Source organism: Rhamphochromis sp. 'chilingali' (genome assembly GCF_963969265.1).
Source record: "Rhamphochromis sp. 'chilingali' genome assembly, chromosome: 9".
Classification (NCBI taxonomy): domain Eukaryota; kingdom Metazoa; phylum Chordata; class Actinopteri; order Cichliformes; family Cichlidae; genus Rhamphochromis; species Rhamphochromis sp. 'chilingali'.
The window spans coordinates 27126093-27150768 of NC_137936.1; the positions used below are offsets into that span (position 1 = coordinate 27126093).

Consider the following 24676-nt stretch of genomic DNA (forward strand, 5'->3'; position numbering starts at 1 on the left):
TAAAACGAAGCGAAACCGATATCGCAAACTGAGAAGTTACTAGAGACTGCCGGCAAGTTCCATATACCTCCCCCTGTACTAAACTCTACCCAGGCAGAGTGTGGGTCTCAGCCACCGGGACAACATACATGCACTGAGTAATGCCATTATTAGCAACGTTCATAAGGGCAACAGATAGTTTGTGAAGAGGGGAACTTCCTCGTTGTGATCTCTCAGACTGAGCAGCCGGTAAGACATGCTAATAGTAGCAAAGCTATGCTACGCTATGTTAGCTGCCATAAAACACCATTCAAAACCCACACGAGTTAGCATTACTTAGCTAGCGAGTTAACGCATAGAAAGAGTGGGAGTAAGACGCGTTTTTAAGCAAAATCTCGAGGAAACAAGATTCAGTTGTGGCTCTTTTTGAAAGTAGGATTTAAGTAATGGTTTGGAGAAAATGTCATGAACAGAATATGACTGTGTAACTGTTAGCGGCTAGGTACCAGATTAGCTTACAGTTAGATGAGCAGGTTTGTTAATTTGGTGTGGGGTTTTTAACCTGAGGCTTAACTGATTTAAGTTAAGCCTGTGGTATATGTGAGTGCAAACTATTAGCTGCCATCAAATCTCAGTATTATTATTATTATTATTATTATTGTTGTTGTAGTAAGGCTACAGAAGCTGAAAGTGGAAAGTATTTTTATTGGTTTGTGGTTATATGTCATATGACATATGTTATATGTCAGAGCTGGGTGCAGGATTTCACTCTATACATTTTTGTGGACACCATGTTAATTAATTAATTGGTTAAAAAGTAAAGGCATGTGGAAGAGAACATAAAGCACCACTGCAAGAAAAAAATGACTTCAACTTAATTGTTTAATTGTTGTACAGTGTAACTAATTGAAAATTTTTTTTAAGATTAGACAAGATATTTTATATTAATTCCAGATTTGGAAAATTCTCTAATTTACAGCCCTGCCAGTGGCCTCAAACAAAAATAAGCCTCTGTGCACTAAGCAAAGCTATTTGATATATATTCTTGTTAGTCAATCTAAAATTGCCTGCATCTGAATGTGACTATATAGTGTTGGTAATTAAAATTACTCTTGTGATTTAGTGTTAATCAGGCAGTCTCATGGTGTGCTTATGGTACAATTTTTTATATTGAAGTGATGATAAAATATATACTTTATAAGTAGTGATTACTTTCAGTATATGGCTTGTTGTGACATTTTGTTTCAGTTTCTCTACAGCACAAAACAAAAGCCGAAGACAATTGTCTAGTTTTGAATGGAGAAAATCCTCTTTGAGAAACTAAAATCTCTAAAAAAGTATTTTTTTCCCTCTAGTTTTACTTAAAAAATGATGAACTAATTGTCAAAATAATTTCACACATTTTTCAGGTTAATTGTCCGTTTCAGACCAACACTGGTGAATACAGTAACAAAATAAAAATAAAAAAACAATGAAGAAGCATCTTTGACAAAAAATATAGATACAAGCTTCTCTTGACTGACACATAAACAAAGCTGTGTGTAACAACTAATATATCAATTTCTTTCTTTACAAAATTGTTGTAGAAACACGTGCCTCATTCAGCCACCACACAGAGGTGGCGAGGTCCACATTATTCCTTTGTATGAATAGAAATCCAGTATTTTATTGATGAGTCATTTCAGTTACATTTGAATTGTCTGATGTTTTAATCCACATATAAACCAACCATTACTGTATCATTCTAGGTAGGAGCCAGCAAGAAGACATGCCACCAAAACAGAAGTCCAAGTCCTGGGCTGAGCTGAAACAAGCTGGCAATGAATGTTTCAAGACAGGCCAATATGGCGAGGCCACAAATCTCTACAGCCAGGCAATCAAAGCGCTGGAGAAGAACAGTAAGTATTATAACCTGAGCGTGCATACACTTCACCGAGAAATGAGTGTGAAGTACGTTTTATGTTCCTGTGACCTTATTTGATATAAATCTGCATTTTCCTAGGGATGGAAATTGATCAATTTAGTGGTTCCAATTCCATTAGAGGTTCATGTTGTCTTCTCATTCGGTTCTCACTGGCTCCTTTGAGACTCACCACCATCATTAAGCAGCATATCCAAAAACATTAAATTCATGCAGATTAATTGCATGTGGTGGTCAAATGTGTGTGCATGCTGGAGGTATTTCCCCTCTTTGTTGATCAGTATTGAGGTTGTTACTCAAAAGATATATTACACAGAACACTTTTCTTAAAAGAAATGCAGTACTTTGTAATGTAGTACTTCACTACTCCCAAGAGGAAGTAGTGAAGTATTCTTTGCTCATAACCTTCATTACTTTAACATTTCACTACTGTAAAATGACCTGATAGTTACCAGTTAACAGTATAAACCTACTGGCACATTCCTGTTCCTCAACAAAAACCCCAATCCTAATGCTGACACACATACAGTCTTTCTCTTAGTATTCAGTTATGAACACAAAGCAAAGATGAAAACTAGCACAAGAAGACTTCACAGTAGGGCTGCCACAAACGATTATTTTGATAGTCGACTAGTCACCGATTATTTTTGCAATTAGTCGACTAATCAGATCATCATCCATTGGACGTAAAACTACAGCTTATTGCACCAGCAGCATCTGCTCTTATATAACTATCATTAGCTTACAGCTTTAAGTGTTTAAGGTCTGTGCTAACTAAAAATAAAGACAAGATGATAGTTTATTAAATTTTAATGAAATTTGCAGATTGTTTCGGTGAAGTTTAATAAACTCCTTGCTATCTAAAATATAACAGGACACTGGAGTATATTCTGGAGCATCTCACACTTCTGATAATCAGTTGTCTGCTTGACGTTTATTCAGCTGTGTAAAAACTATAACTTTAATCTCAGACAAACTGATTTACTCAGGAACAAATAAAATACTAAAAAAAAAAAAAGCCAAACAATAACATTTTAAGTTATCTAAGTGACTCATATATATTTAACCTGAGTAGCGAAAGACGGCGGTGGGTTTGAAAACGATTTGCGGGGAGTCCGGTGTTCTCACGGCGCTAGTGAGCCTAGCCCCCGGCTCGCTAACGAGCTAGTGGGTAACAGATGTCTCCGAAAACGTCGGAGCGCTTTTGAAAATATGTGGTGTCCTGATAAACTGAGCAGATATTTGAGGTTTACACAGCTACATTCTCGCCTGAAAATATGTTAAACGTTTATTTTGTGACCCAGAAAGAATAATAAGAGTAACATTAAAACTAACTAGCTGCCGCCATTGTTGGAAACTGCGCTGGGCCGCGCTATGAATTCTGGGACACAGCTGCTTCTTCTTCTTCGGGGTTTAACGGTAGCTGACATCCTTGTACATGCAATGCTGCCATCTTCTGTTTCAGTCCGTTATTACACTCTTAAATCCTGCCACTTATTCCTGCGTCTTTTGTGATCTTACAAAGCTTCAAACGACGCATCGACTATTAAATCAGTCGACGACGATTTTGATAGTCGATGTAATCGTGACTAGTCGACAAATCGTGGCAGCCCTACTTCACAGTGATTATGATTCTACTGTAGAAACATTACATTACTTTTGTGTTTCTCCATAAAAATAGAAGTAGAAACGGAGGCTGCAGCCTGACTGCTCATCCGTTTTTTACCTGTTGAAGTTCAGGGTTTGAGTTCAGGGGTTGGTATTTACTCAGCTTTAACATCACTCTGGGTCCTTGGCTAGCTTAGTGTTAGTATGCTTGCAAAGGGCCAAAGTTGTATTAGCAACATAATGCAGTTGTTTCTGTGTTGGATGTAGTTTGCACTCTCATCCTTTTGTGCAATAAAAATAAGTACATGCTGTAGACTGAACCGCTATTTTCCTCCTCCAGCACACAGATAAGCAGGATCAATAGGCAAGCAGACCAACAATTCCAAGGAATTGAATTATTGGGAACCTATTACTGGTTCTTAATTCCCATCCCTACATTTTTCTTCTTCTTCTTTTTTAAACTGACATACAAAAAATTGTCCTAGTGGCTCCATAGTGCAATACTGCAGAGTTTGCGCTATTGCGCTGGCAAGAGACAGTTTGCTTGTGGGTTTATATTAGGAAGGGCTTTTGGCATAAAACTCTGCCAAAACAAATATGCAAAGCTACCTGCTCTGGTGACCCCTTGTGAATAAGGGAGCAGCAGAAGATATTTAGTAAAAAAGGTCTTAAACAATAAAATGAAACCCATATGAATGTAAAACCAGTGCTCTTTTATTTTCTTCTTCCTTTCCATTGGCTCTGACTAAAACCTCTTTGGGGAAAATCAGTGTGTGTACACTGACATCCCAAGTGAATATACTCAGTCTAGGTAGTCTCTCTATCTGCTTCCTCCACTTATGTGTGCAGAGCTGCACACATAAGTGCAATTAGTACTGCAATTAGTATTTAGTATTACAGTACAGGCAAAATGCTATAAGAATTGAGTGCAACATTAAATTGTATCAAATCCCTCATCTTCCTCGCTAGTCGCAGTTTCTAACATGGCTATTGTAGCATCAGGGAACAGCAAAGCAGTTTTTGAGAATTGATGCCATGTTGCAACAAGTAGAGACTTAAGACTTAAAAATATTTTACAATGTGCTTGACAACACTACAATGCTGTGTTGTGTGATTTGTGTTTTCTGGTCATTTAATGAATTTTTTCTTTCTAACAGTTGCACATGTCTTCAGATTAATAGGGTTATTTGTTGTTTGACGATCTGCTCTTAAACACATCGTTTTCTTCCTGTTAAGGTAAAAGGAATCCAGAGGATTTGTCCATTTTGTATTCAAACCGTGCAGCCAGCTACCTGAAGGATGGCAACTGTGGGGAATGTGTGAAAGACTGCAATATGTGAGTGTGATGTTGCAATTTGGATTTCATGCATCTTTCTTTCCTCAGATCTTACACCCTGATTTTCTTATTTGGGGTGTTTGATTGTGTGAGAACATCCAACCTTTGGTAATGTAACATAAGGGAGACGCTCAAGTACATGAAATAAAAGCAATGTTTTGTTCTGTTCTGTATATTGACTTCTGTAGTTTTGTCCATTAAACTTATTGTTAAATTTTTAATGACGATACGTCCATTTTCAGCCTGTTCATTATCAAAATATTATCTAAATTATGATTTTAACATGTTTTCTTTCAGGTCTCTGGAGTTATCCCAGTTCAATGTGAAGTCTCTGCTTCGTCGTGCTGCTGCCTCCGAAGCTCTGGAGCGTTATAGGCAAGCTTACGTAGACTACAAAACTGCTCTACAGATTGACTGCAACATAGCAGCAGCTCACGATGGCACCAACAGGTATGTTGTCTGTTAGCTAGCTGAGTGATGGTTATATTTTAGCTTACAATATAATATTCACCATCTCTGAGTTTCTATAGCTGCAGTACCTTAATACGAGCCTTTCCAATCGCACTGTGAACAATATCAACATATTGTGTTTGTATGGCATGTTACTGCCAAGTAGACCAATCACAGTTGTTTCCGAGTTTGATTTTCCAGATCGAAATAAACAAATCTAACCAGTTTACACTTTACAATTTACAGTTTTGCAGAAATATCAGTACAGAAATATCTGTTTTAGGAGGTTTAAAAAAACAGATGGTTTATGCATCTTCTTGGTCTGTTGTAGGTTTTAAACACTGTTCTGTAATCCCCCGTCCCCAAGAAAGAGATTATGAAACCATAATGAAAATACACAGACCTGACATTAGACCTACACATGAGTATTTGTAAATACATTAACAGAAGTGTCTTCACAGTATCTCTAAAAGTAAAAGTGTTGACTCCTTGGTTCCATAGTTCAAGAACAGAACCTGAACTTGTGGGCAGAAGCACAAAAAGTTTGTTTTTCAGCTTCTTCTCTGTTCACATTCTTGTCACTGTTGTACTGTTTCTCAGGATGACAAAGGCACTCACAGAGACAGACGGTCCGTCATGGAGAGAAAAGCTTCCTCCCATTCCCACAGTTCCTCTGTCTGTGAAGGAAAAACTTGCCCAAAAGTCTGCAGGCAATGTCACCCAACAAAGTCCAACACCTCAGCAGAATGGCACAACGCAAACAAAAAAACCTGGTACATAGATTTATGAAAAATTATGTTATTTAAAATTATGTTATTGATTTGAATTGACTGAGTTCCTTGTTAGTGTCAAAGAGTTGACCAGCTTCATGAAAACATAACTATTCATTGGATTTTTTTAAAAGTTACTTAGAGACGGAGCAGCATTATCATATTCAAACTCTCTTTTTTATGCCCCCCACCTTTTCCTTACCTTCTCCTCAGCTCCCAGTGATAAAGAGATAAAGAAAGCTCAGGCCTTAAAAGAAGAAGGCAATGCCCTGGTGAAGAAAGGAGAGCACAAGAAGGCCATAGAGAAGTACAGCCAGAGCCTCAAACACAACCCTACAGAAGTCACCACCTACACCAACCGGTGAGCCTTGATCATCAACACCTGTGTCTCTGCAGTGTTGTATTTAATATTGCTCCAACGAATATATCAACCATCATATATTATTTGGTCCTGTTTTTGTTTGTTTATAAAATAAAGACTCCTACAGATTTAGCTAAATATAGCTTTGGCAGTTATAAAAAAACCTGACTATATAAGAATAGTAATATGTTCACAAAGGTGGATGATTTCAATATCGTTGAAACTGTGTTAAAGGGATTTGCATACCTATGAAAACTTTAAAGATGACATGGTATTCATAATATACATTTTAAGATTTTTGTTTTGATAACTTTTCTCTGCTTTAATATTGTTGCTTTATTTAATCAGGAGGCATTTGTACTATGTTGGGCAGTTTCTGTGTAATGCCCATTGCCTATTAAGCCTGTTTTTTAGTGGCTGATGGAAATTTGCAAGCTGTAGCTTATATGGACTAACTGCTGTTGCACAGTAGATGAGTCATGTTTTTCTGCGTGACTGGACAAAAATGCTAAAATCATTAGCTCAGTACACAGATATTACTTTACACTTAAGTCTTTCCTGACTTTTTGACATGAGTAAACATAACACAGTAGCACTAGAAAACAATAACAAACACAAAAAAAAATATTAAAGAAATGCCGGGACTCTATTTCTCTGCCGCACTGTGACATGAATTCGGCCCCTTAGCTTGTTATATTTTCTTTGGAGGATCCTTAATGTGGATTTCTGACAATGAATGGTAAAGAATCAGTCTGAATCACATGATGGCCCTGGACTAAGATAAATATAAATTAAAAAGTAAACAAAAAACACTTTAGCTGGATATTATTTAAAGAGTTCGTTGAAATGGAGTTCACATTTAAAAATATTTCAGTAACAAATGAACAAATGAAGAGGCTAGAAAGCATTTAAAGGTAAAGTTTTAGGTGTGTCAGTCAAATAAAAGCTTAGACAAAAAAATGAATAATCTTGAAGAACCTGAAAATAAATACAAATTCAGATTCATCCATTTTGGAGTGCTCTGATCACAGAGTGTTATACATGTAGTGAAGCATTTTAGATTGATAATTAATACATCATGGCAACATTATTGTTTGACTGGACCTTCAAATAAATAAAGATGCGCCCAGATGTTTTAAATGTGGTTTACTGTGTGTTGTGTGATTAGGGCGCTGTGCTACCTGTCAGTGAAGCAGTACAGAGACGCCATCAGAGACTGTGACGAGGCACTGGTGATTGACAGCAACAATGTCAAGGCTCTCTACAGGAGGGCTCAGGCTCACAAGGAACTCAAGGTAAGAGCACGAGTCTTCATCACCGCGCTCCAGCTTCTGATTCCCACACAGCGCAATCAGACGTTAGTTTCAAAAGTGTCTGCAGGTTTTCAAGCTAAGCGACAAAATAAAAAGCATTTCCTGCCTTGATAATTACCAGCGTTTCCCCTGACAGTCTCTCCTCATTAGTAGTCAAAACACACAGAGGAGACAGTAAGCTCGGCACTCACAGCTACATGCAGTGAAAAGCTCAAGTCAGTGTTTGGAGGTTTGAGTTGTCAAAAAGACACGAAGAGAGTCGATTCTTCATTTCCACCTCATATTGTTCAACGTGATTTTTATCTAGACATCCAATTATCAGTGTCTCCTCTTCCATTGCCTTGAGTAACAGATAACCTGCCAGCGCAAGAAAACAAAAAGAGGGGGCGGGGGTGCAAAATAAACAAAGATTTATCATGTATTTTCTTTATTCATGTTCTTCTTTTCCTGTGATTGTGAATCTCAATACTACATCATTGATCATAGCTAGCACTATCTCAGCTGGGTTCAAGATCAGGTCACCTAAAGACGTGAATAAAAATAGTAGTTATTTCAGATAGAGAAGAAACAAGAAGGCATTGTCTACCGGTTACCCAGACTAGGGCACTAGTCACTCGTTCACTCTTTTTTTTTTTTTTTTTTAAAGCTCAGTCAATGCTAACCACCTAGTACCAGCTGTTCCTGTCTTAGTTGTGGGCTTTAAATCATTCAGCTGGTTGTGCAGAGAGGAACTCGTTTTTTCATCGTTTTGGAGGGCATTTTTTTTCCTTGTCACAAAGTACTAAAGGAAATGACTAGTTTTTTTGCTGGGTGACGTTTTGTATCTTGATCTACTTTGAGATGGAATTTAGAAAAAAATCAGTTTGAACATTTATTTTGTCATGTGGGATTACAGTCACACTTACAGTCATAAGTGTGACTGTAATCCCGTTTTAATATTAAATGGTAGCTAAACAGAGGTGTATTTAAACACAAGAGAGCCTTCATTATGTGATTAGTGTCACTTGTTTACCCATGTTTAGTGTTTCCCATAGAAATAGATTGAATTTGTGAATATATAAATAAATAATAAAGCACATATGCTTTGTGACAAAAAGTAATGGGATAGTTATCAACTTCTTCCTCATCCTCTACTGTCTTTGACTGAACCCAAAGGCAGTCGTCCTTGTTCTGCTCTGAATCTGGTCTGTGAGCCTCAAGACTTCCAAATAGATGTCCAGAACAGAACAAGGACTACTGTTGCCTGATGCAGTCCAACGTGGTGGAATCAGACCCTGACCCGTCACAGGATGACAGTCGAGACTGCCACAACAACAGCAATCTGATCAGACTGTTCACAGGGAAACATGAAACAGAAAGTTCAGTTGATGCTCAGGTCCTATCAAAATAATGGCAAGGGGATCTTCTCAAAGTAAACTGATTGAGTTGTTTTCTCAGATGAATGAAAATTTAAAACTAAATAGCAAAATATATGCAAACTATAAGGCAGCGGGCAAGAGACATTATTATTTACTTGTTAGTTCCAAGCTGGTTTGTTTTTAAAAATGTTCAAGTTCACCTTGTGAGAAAGCACATACGTCAACTGTGGATTAAATTGCATTGTTCTGAACTGTGTTGATTGTTTTTATGCAGATATTGGTCACTGACTCTGTTCTACTGAGGTGTTTTTACTTTCAGTTTCTCTGACCTTGTCAGCATTGTTTCATTTTTAATCTCTGAAACTTTTTGCCTTCTCCCCTGCAGGACGTCAGAGCCTGCGTGGACGATCTGAACACTCTGCTGAAAGTGGAACCAAAGAACTCGGCCGCCTTGAAGCTCCTGCAGGAAGTGCAGAAGAAGAAATGAGGACAGGTCAGGGACTAGAGGCAGCAGTAAGGATGTGTCACTGCTCTGAGTGCAAGAAGCCAAAGTCATCTTTTTTTATAAGAATCAGTTGGTGGAAAATAGCAGAACAGTGACATGATTCTACTGTCTGTGAGTCCAAGACCAGGCCCGTGTTTCCCAAAACTCCTTCACTGAATTCCTGTTTGATGTGTTTACTCTCACTTGAACAGACATGAAGTTGGTCTCAAGGTGCTTGTAGAAAACCACATCAGCTCTGGATACTTAGAAATGATGTTGGAATAGGAATGAAGCAGCCTTGGAAATATTTCTTTTACCACTTTTAGCTTGTCAGTTTCCAATCATCCAGTATTTATGGTTATTTATTTTACTCACACACCTCAACCTGGTTCTGAGAATAAACGTTTACCATCGTCATTTGTAAAACTTGAGCAGGCAGTCAGCTAACGTGACGCTCCTGCTGGGTGCCAGAACTTAAATTTGATGTTAATGTATGTTTTGACAAATAAATTTACCTCAAGGGTATGCACCTAAGGACTTTTCCAAGACAAAAAACTATGATCATATTCAAACCCTGTGAAACAGGTCAGTCAACAAGTTTACTTTGCTGATGCAAAATCTGAGATGCAGCTGAATTCTCCAAAAAATAAGCCAAGTTGAATCAGACATGACATAGAAATCTGAGAGACTACAGGAATAGCAAAGAGGGTGGCTCTGTGGGTAGGGTTGGCGCTTACTATCGGAGCTTGAGTGTCATGGTACCACTACATGGCCATAAATGGCATGAGGAAGGCAAAAAAATGCCTTCATATTAGCAGGCTGAGGTCTTTTAGGTAACCATGGATAAAATATTATCTTAAAGTTTGATGAATCCCAAAAGTTTTGACAGAAACTGAAAGAGTTTTTCCTTAGAAATCAGTTGCTGTTGAGAAGCCCACTTTAGAGTTAAATCACAAAGCTTCTGTAAACACTGGTGATCATAGACGTTAAGTTTCAAGGTAACAGCCAATTCAGATGTTTTTACTCTCAGGTAGTGTACTTATTTATCCCATGTTTGGAGTACATGTTTCTGTTTCTAGGTCCTTTGATATTTATAATGTCCATGCCATATAGGATAGCTTGCATAGATTTCCTCAGTAGAGTCTGATCTAGTTAACTTGTGAGGCAGTCATATGCCTGCAGAGCTGTTTGTGTGAGAGTTCAAGTAGCAAGCCTTTTGCAGCATATCACTACAGTATGTATGCTTTGGATTTAATTTCCTGGAATAAAGGAAAACGTTTCTTTGGCATTTCTTCTTAATTACTCCGATGTAGGAAGGTGTAGTGATGCTGCAGATTTTGATGTCAACAAAAGAATTGCCTTTTTGTTTTTGTAGGCCAGCCCAGAAGTTCGTACTGCCCCGGTTCCTTCAGCCAAAACGTGATTCAGACTTTCCCAGGAAGTAGGCTCAGTGGGGAGTAAAATTTTGTAATACCTGTACGTTTTGTACAGAATGATGATCTTTAAAAATTCATGATATGTTTGTGCTTTAAGAATAAGCAGTTGCGAGCTGTAAAATGTTAATGTTAGGACACAAACCAAGGGTGTTCAACTCATTGTAGTTAAAGGGCCACATATGGCGCAATTTGACCTGCAGTGGTCGAGAGCCACTGATAAATTACATTAGCTGACCTGCTAAAGATGTGAAGTCTGTAAATGTTCCACTGTTTTAATGAGCCATCAGTTTTAACGATAGTATTTTAGTTCACTGCTTTTGATCCATGCTGGTATCTCAGCAGTACGTTTTATTGATAAAAATGTAGTTGTTATTGATCGAACTGTCACCTGACATGTAATGGGTGTGTTGGACCCATGTTTGACTCGCTTGCTATAAACAAACCTCACCAAGGTTGCTTCTAACTTTAACGTCACACCACTAGGCTGTTATGGGGCATGTGAGAGCGTAGAAATTCTCAGGTGGCCGTCACCTCCTTGCACATTTTTTACAAGCCAATGAAAGACTTGTTGAACGGGCTGTTTGATGGACGAGTCTTACTGGATTTTTGAAACCATGAAGGCTTCGATGGTGACGACTCAAGAAAAGCTTAACTGAACAAAGTATGAAAATCTGTTAACCGCAGACCTTTTTTGAACATCTAAAAAAGAATAAATAAGATAATACATTTAAAAAAACAAACAAAAAATGCACTGACTTTAAGGCAAGTGAAGTGGAAATAAAACATACCAACTCATTTCCAGGTTGTAAGACTTGTGCAGTCTGTTTATGGTTCAAATTATAACTAAGAGCGGAGTCCTTCTCTGGTTATCTGCATATATTATCTCTGTCACCTATTGGACACCACATTCTTACTACTTTGCTTCATTTCATTTCTCTCTGTCCCAAGTGAGAGAGGTTGGCTTGGTACTTTAGCTTCGGAACGTCGACTTGTTCCCCTTCTCTTGACATATGCAGTATGTGAACCAAGTAGTAGTGTCCTCACACGGGTCCTTATGTACAAAGTATTGCCTCATTCTGTGAACTTTCTATTTCATTGTAGATAGAGTAAAATTTCTTATTAACTTGCTGTAGCTTAGCATCTCCATCCTGACTAAAGTGCCTGTGTCCATCTTTCATCTGCTGAAGCTAAAATCATGTTTTTTGTTTCAGTGACAGCACCTCCACATGTATATCAAGTTATTCATTCAGGGAAACTTTGAAGCACATCTATGCTTGATCCTTTGTTTTATCTCACTGTTGTTTTTGCAGTTTGTTATTTTAGTTTTGTCACTTGCTTCTGTTTTAACTGCAAATAAATTTGAGGGGAAAAAAAGATTGAGCATGCTCTACCTTCTTTTAGTCTTTAAAATAAAATATGACAGCACTTGATCACTTGGCAGAGCATCAGATGAAAGTAAGACAAACTAACTACACCCCTACTAGCTTGGTAGTTATTAGCTTACCCCTTTAAGTGCTAAGATACCTTATTTTGTATATGTGTTGGTGTTGCTGCTTCTAAAAAAGACAAATGACACAAGTGACACAGGTTTACAGTTTCCCCCAATTTGCTAAGCTGACCAGGTGCTGCATACAGCGTCATACTTACTGTAGGATTTGATCGTCTCATTGATTTATACACAACTACACATGGATTTGCTTGTGTCTATGTAACATAAACAGCAAGAAGAAATAATTTTTTTAAAATCTGGATGGCTTTGTGCAATCTTTTTTCAATATGACACAAATTATTAAACTTAAAATCTTTCTTGCCTACAAAATCTTGAATAATAAGGCCCCATCCCATCTTAAAGACCTCATAGTACCATATTATCCTGACCAAACACTTCGCTCTCAGACTGGTGGCTTACATGTGGTTCCTAGAGCTTTCAGACGCAAAATGGGAGACAGCGCATAAAGCTTTAAGGCACCTCTTTTGTGGAACCAGCTCCCAGTTTGAATTCAGAAGACAGACACTCGCTCTGCTTTTAAGATTAGTCTTAAAACTTCCCTTTATTTAAAAAACTGATTCCAATAGTTACAGGCTGGATCAGCTTATCCTGAACCATCCCTTAGTTATGCTATAATAGGCCTAGACTGCTGAGAGGCTTCCCATGATGCACTGGATACTTTCTCTTCTTTATGTGGGAAACTCTGGGAAGATCAGAACCTTCTGAAGTATTCACACCAGGCTGTCTGGCACCAACAACCATACCACTTTCAGAGTCATTAAATTCAGCGGTCCCCAACCCCCGGGCCGGTCCCTGAGTCGTTTGATACCGGGCCGCGAGAGTTGAGGCTCGAGTGTGAAATGTATAGTTTTCAGGGTGTTTACCAGTTTTTATCGTTATTTTTTTTAATCGTTTTTATCGTTAACGCTGTTTCCCTGGGTCTTTTCCCGTGTGTTATGCATAAATTATTTATCTGCAACAACTTAAAGGCCGGTCCGTGAAAATATTGTCAGAAATCATCAGCATAGCTTTTTTTATTTATTTATTTTTTTTACATAAAGATTAGCATATTTTATAGTCAAATGAAAACATCGAATTCCATTTGTTATGTTTGGAGGTTTTCCTCCTCATCTGTACACACAAGTCAGCTTCAAATCGAAAGTGCAACCAAGAAATTGAGATAAGTGCTGTTTTTGTTGGCAGCACACTCAGACATGACTCCTTCCCCAGATCCGGTCCAGTTCAGTCAGGCAGGAGAGAAGCCAACAACTTCACTTAACTGTAAAGCACTTACAAAGAACTACAGCAGCTTGTCTTTCCTCTCAACTAGTTTTCTAAAAGAAAAAGAAAGTATCTGTCAAATCTAATAGTGTTTCCTGTGAACTACAGATAAAAAAAACAAAAAGAAAAACAGGTTGGCATTTTGCAATGCAGTCAATAAAAAAAATAAGGTTCACAGACAAAACCGTTCTTCATCAGGCCTGACGTAACCTTTAACACCTCTTTACCTCCTAATGTGTCTCATTATGCTCAGCTTGACTAACTAACTTCAGTAATTCAGTTTCAGTTTTACCAAATTACATAGTTCTGGGCACAAAACTAATGGTCTAATATCTCCTGTACACAAAGAAAGATCCAGAAATCCTGCATAGCCCTTAATTAATAGATGTACAATGCTCAAGTAGCAGTTAACTATCATCTACATTCACACCACTCAATCTCTCACCCCGCTGAGTGTGCGCACAATAAAATATTCAGAAAGACAGCACATCAAAGTGGATTCAACACTCGGAGAGCAAAAACGAGCTCAAACAGATAAAAATACGAAAGACTCGAGCAGCCAGAGCCCGATATATTCAGGGGGTGTTTAGAGGTAGTGCAGACTCTGAGCTGCACACCCGCTGATCCATCCTCTACTTAATATTGACATTTTTAGCTAAATCTGCATTTCAAAAGATCACTGCTGCCATAGTCAGTCCTGAAAAAACATATATAAAAACATGTTAAAATTAAATACAAGTGTATCTGAACCTGCGTCATGTTCATATAGTCAGATATTTCAGAGTCACAAGTTCACATATCACTTTATCTTCTTCACATCTGTGATGAATCCGTTTAGGATCATCAGTGAACCTAGCCTAGCATAGATGTCCTTGGGCTGCAGGATGAAATCGGAGTACCTGGAGGAAAACCACACATGCAACTCCACAGAGAAAGGCCCCAGCAGGGGTTCAAACCAGTTCTAACCACTCCATCGCCATCCTGTCCGTCTTTCACAGGATATTTTAGGTAACTCTCATATTTGGTGCATTGTTTTGTACTTTGATGCTGTGTGAGCACTGGAGGAGTAGATTATTTCCCCTCAGACGGCTTGGAAACGGTTGCAGATTTCATCAGCTCTTAGAGCAGTGGCTCTGGGCGTTACTGGGGCTGAAGCAAATGCCTCAAACTGACGTGACTTGGGACCAGCGTGGTCCTCCATCACAGTAATATTCACTTCAGGGGATACTGGAGGGTAAAATTCCTCCGGCTTTAAATAGTTGTTTGTAGCAGAGGTGCCTTTAGATTCTGTTGGCTCTCCATTTTTCTTGGAAACCAGCTGCCTGAAGCAAACCCTCTCCCCCCTTCCCATTGGTTCAAACATTTAAACTTTTTCCACTGATGTAATTTCACACTCAAGTCAAACCTTTTTAAAAGTGATGGTTGTTTATTCCTTTACTATAACTGCAAACCCACTTATATGGCAACTATAACAATAGTAAAGTTTTCCAGATAGATGGCTGTTTCAGTGTATAAAGTGGAGGTGCTACGTTTGCAGTCTTTTCCAATTCAAAAAGTTTTAGAATACATTTCAAACAGTGAGACCGATGTGAAATTTATAAACATTTCAAAGTGATGTCATGTGCTTTATGTAGTCTATACTGGTCTATTTGATATCCCCGTGTTGGTGTTGAGGCTCCATCATCCTCATAATGTTGGTCCAGGATCAACGGTCATATCTTGGAATGTGGAGGGGAAAAACCCCTTTGTTTATATAAAACTCTTCTGGTAAGCATTTCAGATGTTTTCTTTATTAATTTATACAAAAAAAAAATAAAAAAAAAAATTGTATCATCGTTTTCTTGTTAGCCAAATTTAGGCTAGTCATGTTAGTTTCCTAGTGAAAGTTCTTAATAGCTTCTTGGGTAATGCTACCTGAACGCTTAGACGTGACTGGCCAGGTGAAATGTTGATCCTGTACCAACATTGTACATCTATTCAATTCAGTAGTTTTATTTACATAGCGCCAAATCATGACAGCAGCTCCTTCAAGGCACCTTCAATCAACCACTGTTGAGCAAGCACTTGGCAACAGTGGGAAGGAAAAACTAAATTTTAACCAGAAGAAACCTGCAGATCCAGGTTCAGGGAGAGGCAGGTTTGTTTGATCAAGGTCTTTTAACACCCATTGCTCATTCGATCTGAATCAGCTGATGGATCTGCAAACTTGTAGCTTTTTTTTTTTTTTTTCTTAAACGAAACTCCAAGGGTGGCCTCATCCAAACCACGTGAGAACATTCATCTTATATAACAATGTAAACACATGACAAAGGGTGGTAACAAGAACATTTTCCTTTAAGATTTATATTTATTTGGAGACCATTTCCAGCAAACTAAATGCACCAGGATAGTTGCTATAGTTTGTTTACTCTGCTGCAGAATGCAAAGCATACCAGCCTACAGGAAGATTGCAGTGTACACCTGGTAGTCAGGTCAGATTGAGCTTGAATCATGTTCTCACCATAGAATAAACTCTCTGGAGATGTAGCTCTGTAGTCCGAGCGGTTGACCCAGATATTGTGATGGCATTTGCACAAATTAACTAATCCCACAGCAAAAACCAAGCAGAGATCAATTATAAGCACCTAAATAGCAGTGGCGTGTCTAGAAAATTTTTGTTGGGGGGGCCAGGTAGGGGCACAGATTTGGAGAAGGGTGGCAGATGTAATTGGCAGATAAAGTTTAAAAAATTCTACCAACCGTTAATCAAAGGAGCTTGCAAGCTCCTTTGACTACGATGACCTGGATGACTGAGAACCTTCACAGACCTACTGTTACGTTTCGGTGTTGTCAGTGTGTTCTTTTTGGCGTGACTGTTATGTGTTTCCTGTTTTACTTTGAAAGTCTGTGTTATCTTAGTCTTTTCAGTTTACGTTTCCCTGTCTCGTCAGTTCTGAGTTGCCCCAGCTGTGTTTCCCTCCTGTGGTCCATTCCCTAATTGCTCCTTCTATGTATTTAAGCCCTGTGTTTCTGTATGTCATGGTCGCGATCTCCCCCCCGTTGTAAATAGTTTGGCGCCTTGTGTTTGGTGATGTAAATAAATGTCGTATCTTGCTTTAAATGTCGTTTTGGGATTATTTTTGTGGAAGCCCGTATTAGTTTTTTCTCGTGTGTTTTTGCCTTATTTTTATTTTCCTGCGTTGCACCCCGGTTGCCTAGGCCGGGGTGTAACACCTACCAACCGTTAACCATAATTCAATAACCCTATAAACCTAATAACCGAATGCGCTTTTAACTCTTATTCGAATGAGATTTTAACCACTATGGTGCAAAGTTTTTAGATACTGTGTTGATAAAGTACAAGAGATACAATCAGTGCTTTGTCAGTGTTTACTCAGTATTCAAGGACAGCAATATTTGCATAGTATTTTTACTGACATATAGTGCACATATGTTTTGGGAAAAACATTTTTGAATATTAAAATACGAACATTTGTAACAAACAATTGACAAATTAGCCAATGCCAATGTAAAACTTTATCTGCCTGTTAAAAAAAAGAAGATAATCTTCTCACAAACTGGTGATTTTGAAACAGGAAAAAAGTGGGGAAACAACTGAAAAGACTAACATTTGAATGAAACCTGAAAGCAAGTAAATACTTTCTATGCTGCCTTATGGTAAACTTTGGTAATATTGATCAAGAACAACACTGGCTGATGATGAAATACAGTCAGCTGGCATGGTGACACTGCCAGTATTAACCTGCAGGGCTGGACTGGGACAGAAAATCGGGCATTTTGACTACAGACCGGCCCACCAGGTATTAAAGCCATAAAGCCTTTGAATGAAAACAAATGCTGTTGTGACAGTCCCATATGGAAAAGAAATAGTAAAAACTTACATGATTTACTCATGAAAGTGGCCACTTTCTTATTACTTTCATATGTTGTTTTAGTATCCAAAACATACAAGATTCATTATATAATCTTTCAAGGGATCTTATATCTGTTTTTACTCTTGTATGCTTTTCATACAAGTTTCACACAAGACAGATACAAACTTTATAAAATTTATATATATCTTTTCCATATGTACACCGTCTTGTTGGTATATGTATGATTTCTATACATTTTACATCAGATAAAAACTTTGATTGTAAGATTTAGATAATTATTTAATAAAAGCTAGACATTTTAAATGAGAATAAGAAAGAAAGGTATTTCTTTGTGCCCCCCTTTTGCCTGTTAATGCCCTACCTGGCCCCCCTGGCAAAACTTTCCTAGACCCGCCCCTGCACAGTTACCAGCTGTCAGCTACATAAAAAAAGGATCCTGGTGTTATTTGTCTCTCAGAAACAGTTCATAACTTCCCTTCAACTCATCCATGTCACCTAAAAGGTAAACCTGTTTCTCCATCATCTGTTCAGCTCTGATGATCCAGTAAGGACATCTCCTGGTTTCATCTTCATGTTTCCCTCTCACCACATAACCAAACCGACATCATGACCAGCAGGTTTACAGCTGTGGCTCCAGCAAACATCAGCTGATACTAGAAATTAATATTAAATAAATTCTAACAACAGCTGATCAAGCTTAAACGTGCTGCTGTTGTTTAGCGCGACATCTGCTGGTTTCCTTTCTGGCGCAAAGTGGGCGATAAATAAACAAGAGAAAAAAGCCGATCAGCTGATCATTGATCAGTTTCATGATTGAAGTAGCAACAGGAGAGGGAGGGGGGAGAATGAGAGAAGTTCACTATCAGTAACATCATAGCACCCACCCAGCTGTATAAAAACTCCGTCAAGCTGGCTAGAACGCAGTACGAGTTATTGTAACTGACAGTAAAAAGTCAGCACAACAAAAATAAACTCCACCTAAACTTGGTTTATATCTGACCCAGATAGACTGCAGGTCATAACTTCTTACCTGAAGTTCAGTTCACCTGACACTCGGACTGGTGGCCGCCTCGGGGCTCTCCTCCTGCCTCCCCTTCCCTCATCCACCTGCTGGCCTCTGTGGAAGCCCCGCCATAGACACCACCAAACAACTGAGTTATTTTTACACATCGACCTGCATCTGGCCAATCCACCACCTCTCATTGTTCATGCCATTACCAAAAAAAAAATAAAAAATAAGTCACCGGTATGCCCGATGGCCAGTCCAGCTATGTTAACCTGCAACCAAATCTGCAGCTCCATACAGCAATGTTACGACTTAGATTATATCTTATAACTCATAACTCTTATGTTAGCTGCCCTCAGTAGCATACTGTCTGAAATATTCGACGGCTGCAATAATTCTTTAAGTGTAATTTTTTCCTTGGGATTCTAATTTCACCGAAGTTTACTAAACTCAACAAACTTAATATTACTTACCGGGACATTTATTCTGTCCTCATTTTCTTTCACCGAAAAATTGTTTCGTGCAGTGCCGTCTTTCATGCTTGGCTCTCCTACCTTTGCTAACTTGATGCACATAGCGCAGAAGCCAATGCTGCATTCACTTACACTCGGATATCTGAGCTTCACCGTGAAAACATAATCGTACATTTGATATTTGATTGAATTTTATTGTTTTGCCTTTGGGGTGGCACCTGGGGTGGCCAGTCTGGTTGGGGGGGGTGGCCTGTGCCCCCCCAGGCCACCCCGCTGGACACGCCACTGCTAAATAGTACATATGTGAAAACATCCTTAGATTACTCCCTGGAAGTCTTTTCTGGACAGACATCTTCACTTCTCTCCTGCCCCACCCAGCTCCCTCCGAGCTCCTCCACTTCACAAAGTGAAAGTTAAGTTGAAGGATCATGGTTCTGATGTAAAAGAGGCTATACAGTGTGTCGTGCAGACATGCAAGATGTCATAATAGGCCTGAGTGAATGATACATAGAAGAACAACATCTTAATCACGAGATTTGGCAATTTAATCTGGTAAGGTTTTTCCCCCCCATTCTCATTGATTAAATCCCTACAACTCAGTGTTCAGAGGTTACCATAAATATTCAGTGAAGAGCAGATTTAAAAAAAAACAACAACATCCATCCGCTTATCTCAAACACACACACACACACACACACACACACACACACACACACACACACACGTCACACACATGGGGGGAAAAAAAAAAAGATGTTTGCCAGCTGGTACAAAGTGATTCTGGTTTCCATGGAAAGTACAGCCCCAGTCATCAATGTTTTCAATAACTCATGCACCTGGATATTGGGGTTAGGGGTGGGGCTACTTTTCCTTACAAGTGTCCTGACACAGACAGCTGTAAGTCATCAGTATCTGAGAGGCCTCCCCTTCATCATTTTCATAGAACCAAATGTAACCTATTCGTGTGAGCTGTCGGAGACCTCTGGAGCATTTTTAATTGGTTATCTGACTAAAATTATGACTCACCTTGTGCTTCAGTCTCCGAGTGAAATTCTAGTGTTTTACGAGTCTGTTTTTTAGCCAAAAAAAGCTGACTTGTGTCTTCACATTCTACCTTCACAGGGTAACGATGCACCTTGCTAAATAGCCTTGAAATAAACTAAACATGGCGACTTCTGGTTCCAAAATCCCAACACTGAGGCTTCAAAATGCCCAGTTCAACACAGTGGCTACATCAGGCTGTGGTAATCATTCAGATGACTGTAAGGGATGCACAGAAGTGGAGTTTTGTTACGTCATATTATGTTCTGCATGTATACAAAGCAAAATTATAAAGGAAGTGAACCACTACACGAGAAATAATATAAATTGAATATAAAAAGTCTGATGCTGATGAAAATTCCCTTCAAGCCATGCATGGATTGAGTCTCTGGATCTGGATACTCGATAAGAGTTTGTAAAGGTGTGATGCTTAATGTCCACAATTTAATCAAAGCCACGTTGAGCTGACGTTTCTTTCTGATAAAATGCAAATCCGTTGATATCTAAACACACCAAAGAAAAACCTTTATGGCTGAAGGTAGAGGGAAGAGAAAAAACATCAGAGGCAGAAGTTCCAACTATTGTTACTCGGACCTCATAAAGACAGCAAACATCTGATGCTTCCTTATTTTACAAACGACCGTTCTAAAAGCAGAAGAATACAGCGAGCTCCTGCTGTACTGCTGAATATTTGCATTTTTGCCTCAACTGTGCTTTAAAACTCGTTTCTGACTTTGGCTGTCACTAACTCCCAGATGTGACATCTTGGACGGCGTTCATCTTTAATCAGAAAACTCCACAAACAAAAAAACCCCCAAAACAAACAAAACCATGTGGCCATTGGTGATAATAAACAGAAGAGGGCCGATTCGAACTGATAAAACCTTTATTTCACTTTAAATCGTCTTTTACATTTTGTCCTGTTTATAACATGTAAGGTGAAACTAGAGTTGGAATTTTTTTTTTTTAAAAGACATACACAAATCTATTATTACGTCAATAACCAGGGAGGGGTGTGGGGTGGGGGGGTATCGAAGGGTGTTTTTTTTTTTTTCTTCTTTTTTTGTCATTTTCTCATTTTTATAGGTGTCCTGAAGCTAACTCTAAATTTTCACAACCACGTGCGCTGCTAAGCAATAAAACCGTCACAGAAGCAAACTTTTTTTGTTGTTGTTATTTTTTGGGTTATTTTTTTTTTTTCCTTTTTTTTTTTATTTTAAGCAGAATACTGGTCAGTAAAAACAAAATGATTTCAGATACCAGATATACAGACAGGCTCGGTGCCACATTCACTACTGCATGGGATCATTTTTTTCCTTAAAAAGCGTAGAATAACTGCCTTTTTGTTCAGCTAACGAGAAAAAGAGCGGCAGGAGGGAGGAACTGGGTTGTTTTTTTTTCCTGCTTTTCCAACCTTTTAAACATCAGTGCATGAAAACATGTGTCCCCAGCAAAGTAAAGTAAAACAAAAACATTGAGACGTATGACTTCTCTACACCTACAGAGTGGAATGTCGAGATGGTTGATGACAAGGTTATTGTGACACTGAGCGCGGGGGGCGGGGGGGCAGCGCTACCAACAAAACAAAAACAGGATTTCTGGTTAGCTGACGTCCGCCTATATTTCATCACATCTCAGTCTAAAAACGGGGGTCAATTGTGGGGGTTTGCCTTGCTTCAGAGCGCGAACAGTATATTGATATTGGACTGCAAAAACTGGGAGGAAACGTTTGCCAGAAAAGAAAACCAGGAGTGAGATTGGAAAATGAGCTAGAAAATGTACCGTAAGTTGCTGATTGAGCGTTGCCTCCTTTTGATGCAGTGGACAGATCTTTAGATTGCCTCGGCATATATACGCATGCTTAGCAAAACTGGTCCGAACTACGTGTTCTCCCTCCCACACGTGCACCTGTTGTGGACTCTAACTGCACCACAGGTGACATTTAAAAACAATGCTTCCTTTGTTTACATCTCTAACAAGTCTCATTTTAGTTTCGAGCTTAAAAAGGCCAAATATTTTTGCATGTTGTTAGCAGAATTTCACAATCAAGTCCGATTTGTATTTTTAGGTCCATCTTACTGATATTTTTTTCCTCTGCAGCTCACCTGGAACGATCAGGTAAGAAATGAGGAAGCAGTGAGTTTAAGTGTCGGTCCACAGAGTGCACAATTTCTGCGGCAGCAGATTTGTACTGCGATAAATGAAAGCGTGCATTCTTGCTGGTTGATCACACTATTCAGCAGCAAGTGGAAACTTAGAACTTGTCTGAACTTGCCCGTGCAAGCAGTGAGGAGGGCGCAGAGGGAAGCGAGGGGTCTGGGACGGGGATGGTGTGAGGGGATAAGTACCAAAAAAACTAAACAAAAAAGTGACTGGGTGAAAGCAGAGGAAAAAAAAAAGCCCAAGCGTGAAAGAGCAGCTGACTGCAACGGCTTCAAAAGTTCTCTGCAAGCATGTGTTCAACGAACAAGATCCACAAAACCGTTCTGTTTTCCAAAAGACAGATTTACAGTTAAGCTCTAAAAATGTTTTACAATTTTACAGTCTCCAAAAACCACAAAGATTAGTTTGATTTGTTATACAAACACACAAAAGTAATTAAAAAGACAAAGAAAAAAAACAAGCATTTGCAAAGATAAATGAACATGTTTATAACCGAGGGGGGGGGACAGTAGTACTCGATGTTCAACAGCACCCGACAGGAGGTGGATTTCAGGAGCAGGTGGAGGGTGGGTTGGGGTCGTCCCATTTTGCGGTGGAAAATATCCTAAATTGAGTCAAACGTGAAGGTGGAATGTATGTGCTTTTGCTTTTAATCATTATCCAAATCATTTTTCTTTGAAGCCCAGTGCAGGGATTGTTAAATAGAGAAACAAAAGCAGGTGAGTGTTTGATTATGCGGCAGGTGAGGCGCTTTTGATTTGGGGTTTTTTCCCCCTCTTTAGACTCGTCAGTGTCACAATACAGCCTTGTAAGGAGGACCCTTCTGTATAAACCTCAGCAGAATTGCACTGCTGCCCGAAACACACACACAACCCACTCCCACTCCCTCCCCCCAACCCGCCACTCCCGCCCCCCCCCATCCCAGCTCAATATCGATTTTGCCATCAAACAAGGGCTCTTGGTGGCAAGGTGGAGGAAAAACTAAGCAATCACAGTGTTTGTTGAAAATAAATGGACAGTTTAATAACCTTTGTTTGTTTGTTTTTGTTTAAAGTGGAATAAAACCAGCCATTTTTTGCCAGTACACTAAGAAAAGCCAAAACAGAAGGAATGGACAACTATATAAATGCATTAACTCGCTAGAGAGAGGAGTGGGGGTCAGGAGGGAAGGGACTGAGATGTTAGGAAGGAGGAAGTGAGGGGAAGAGTGGAATGAAGAAAGAAAGATAAGAGGCGAATGTCGACTCTAGGAGACGTTAATTTATTTGGTGGTTCTGGATAAAAACCCTCCCCGCGTGCTATAAGACTAGACTGGCCAGTGGTTTTTAGTTGCTGGCCTGCAATGGAGTGCCGTGATCGAGGGAGGGTGACAGGGATGGATTAAATGGTGGGGGTGAAAGAGTAGTTTTCTGGGGGGGGGTCCTCCTCTCATATCTGTTTTTAATATTTGTCTGAAGGGCAGGTACTATTCATGCTGTTGGTTATACAGAAGGGAAGTCGGGAGGCTGGGACTGAAAAAGTGGGACGAGGGAATGAACGGGTCGTTTATGTGTACGAAGAGGAGGAAGTAGAGAAGAAAGAGGAAGAGAGATAAAAGGAGGAGGAGGAAGAGGAAGAAGAGTGTGGGGATGGGTTAACAGTGAAGTGCGCTCTAGTTCTCTCCATCGCCGGCCTCACCCTCATCTCCCTGGTTTTCCGATGTCCACAGCTGCAGAGAGAGAGAGAAAGAGAGAGAGAGACATCTTTCAGTGTCGTCTTCCAGACTGCGAGGTACAAAGGAAGGTTTGAGCATCTTCAAACACTCAGCGTGAGCATCTCTAACAAGTGTTTCGTGATGCTGTCGAGATATTTTTGGTAGTCCATCTTCATCTGCTTTTATTTTCACCATTTCTCCTCCAGTCCAGTTCACTCCAACTCCACTTCCCAGAAAGCTTTTCAACAACCAGGAGTGAATATACTGCAGCAGAATAGCTGCTACATATAAATACACAGATCTGCAAGGGGGAAACGTACAAGTCCTGATTCGGTGCAGCTCAGGAGCAGGAATCTATTCAGTGCAATCTTTTTGTCATTATTACGGTTTTAGAAATCCCTGTGTCAAGCTCCCCTCATGATAATAACAGTTCAAGGGCAAAAACAGAGTCATAAAGAACAGCATTCTTTACTGAAGGCAAAAACATTTACTTCTGAGTTTTGTGGCTGCCAAGAATTGTTCTATTATTACACTTAATTGTAGCTTCTTGAAAGAACCACAGTATTAGGGCTCATTCAAGTACACTTGAGGTGCTTAAAAATGCACTAACACCAGCTGCAACGAGTTGATGACCAATTG

At 39.2% G+C, this 24676-nt stretch overlaps 2 protein-coding genes across 3 annotated transcripts in view; one reads left to right on the forward strand and one right to left on the reverse strand.

Annotated features, from left to right (window-relative positions):
• Positions 1 to 23911, forward strand: tomm34 (translocase of outer mitochondrial membrane 34). 2 transcript variants are annotated; one of them, XM_080890365.1, is made up of 8 exons: positions 1 to 228; positions 1728 to 1877; positions 4745 to 4844; positions 5142 to 5294; positions 5895 to 6067; positions 6278 to 6425; positions 7594 to 7720; positions 9482 to 23911. In XM_080890365.1, the coding sequence occupies exons 2-8, from the start codon at positions 1748 to 1750 to the stop codon at positions 9581 to 9583; spliced, it is 933 nt and encodes a 310-aa protein (XP_080746491.1). In that variant the 5' UTR covers positions 1 to 228; positions 1728 to 1747; the 3' UTR covers positions 9584 to 23911. The 2 variants fall into 2 exon arrangements, with proteins under 2 accessions (XP_080746491.1, XP_080746490.1); XM_080890364.1 differs by lacking the exon at positions 9482 to 23911 and having other exon boundaries at positions 7594 to 7864.
• The window catches only part of ywhaba (tyrosine 3-monooxygenase/tryptophan 5-monooxygenase activation protein, beta polypeptide a), a 25362-nt gene continuing 24027 nt past the window's right edge, over positions 23342 to 24676 (reverse strand). The window contains exon 7 of the mRNA XM_080890367.1: positions 23342 to 24052. Within this exon, the coding sequence (XP_080746493.1) occupies positions 23996 to 24052 (57 nt within the window). The 3' untranslated portion in view covers positions 23342 to 23995. The remainder of the gene's footprint in view (positions 24053 to 24676) is intronic.

What these genes read in the sequence shown, in the direction of transcription:
- tomm34 (XM_080890364.1), top strand. Translation starts at nt 1,748, where the DNA reads ATGCCACCAAAACAGAAGTCCAAGTCCTGGGCTGAGCTGAAACAAGCT. An exon ending in CAAAGCGCTGGAGAAGAACA is followed by an intron (nt 1,878 to 4,744) that starts GTAAGTATTATA and finishes CTTCCTGTTAAG; the next exon opens with GTAAAAGGAATCCAGAGGAT. An exon ending in TGTGTGAAAGACTGCAATAT is followed by an intron (nt 4,845 to 5,141) that starts GTGAGTGTGATG and finishes GTTTTCTTTCAG; the next exon opens with GTCTCTGGAGTTATCCCAGT.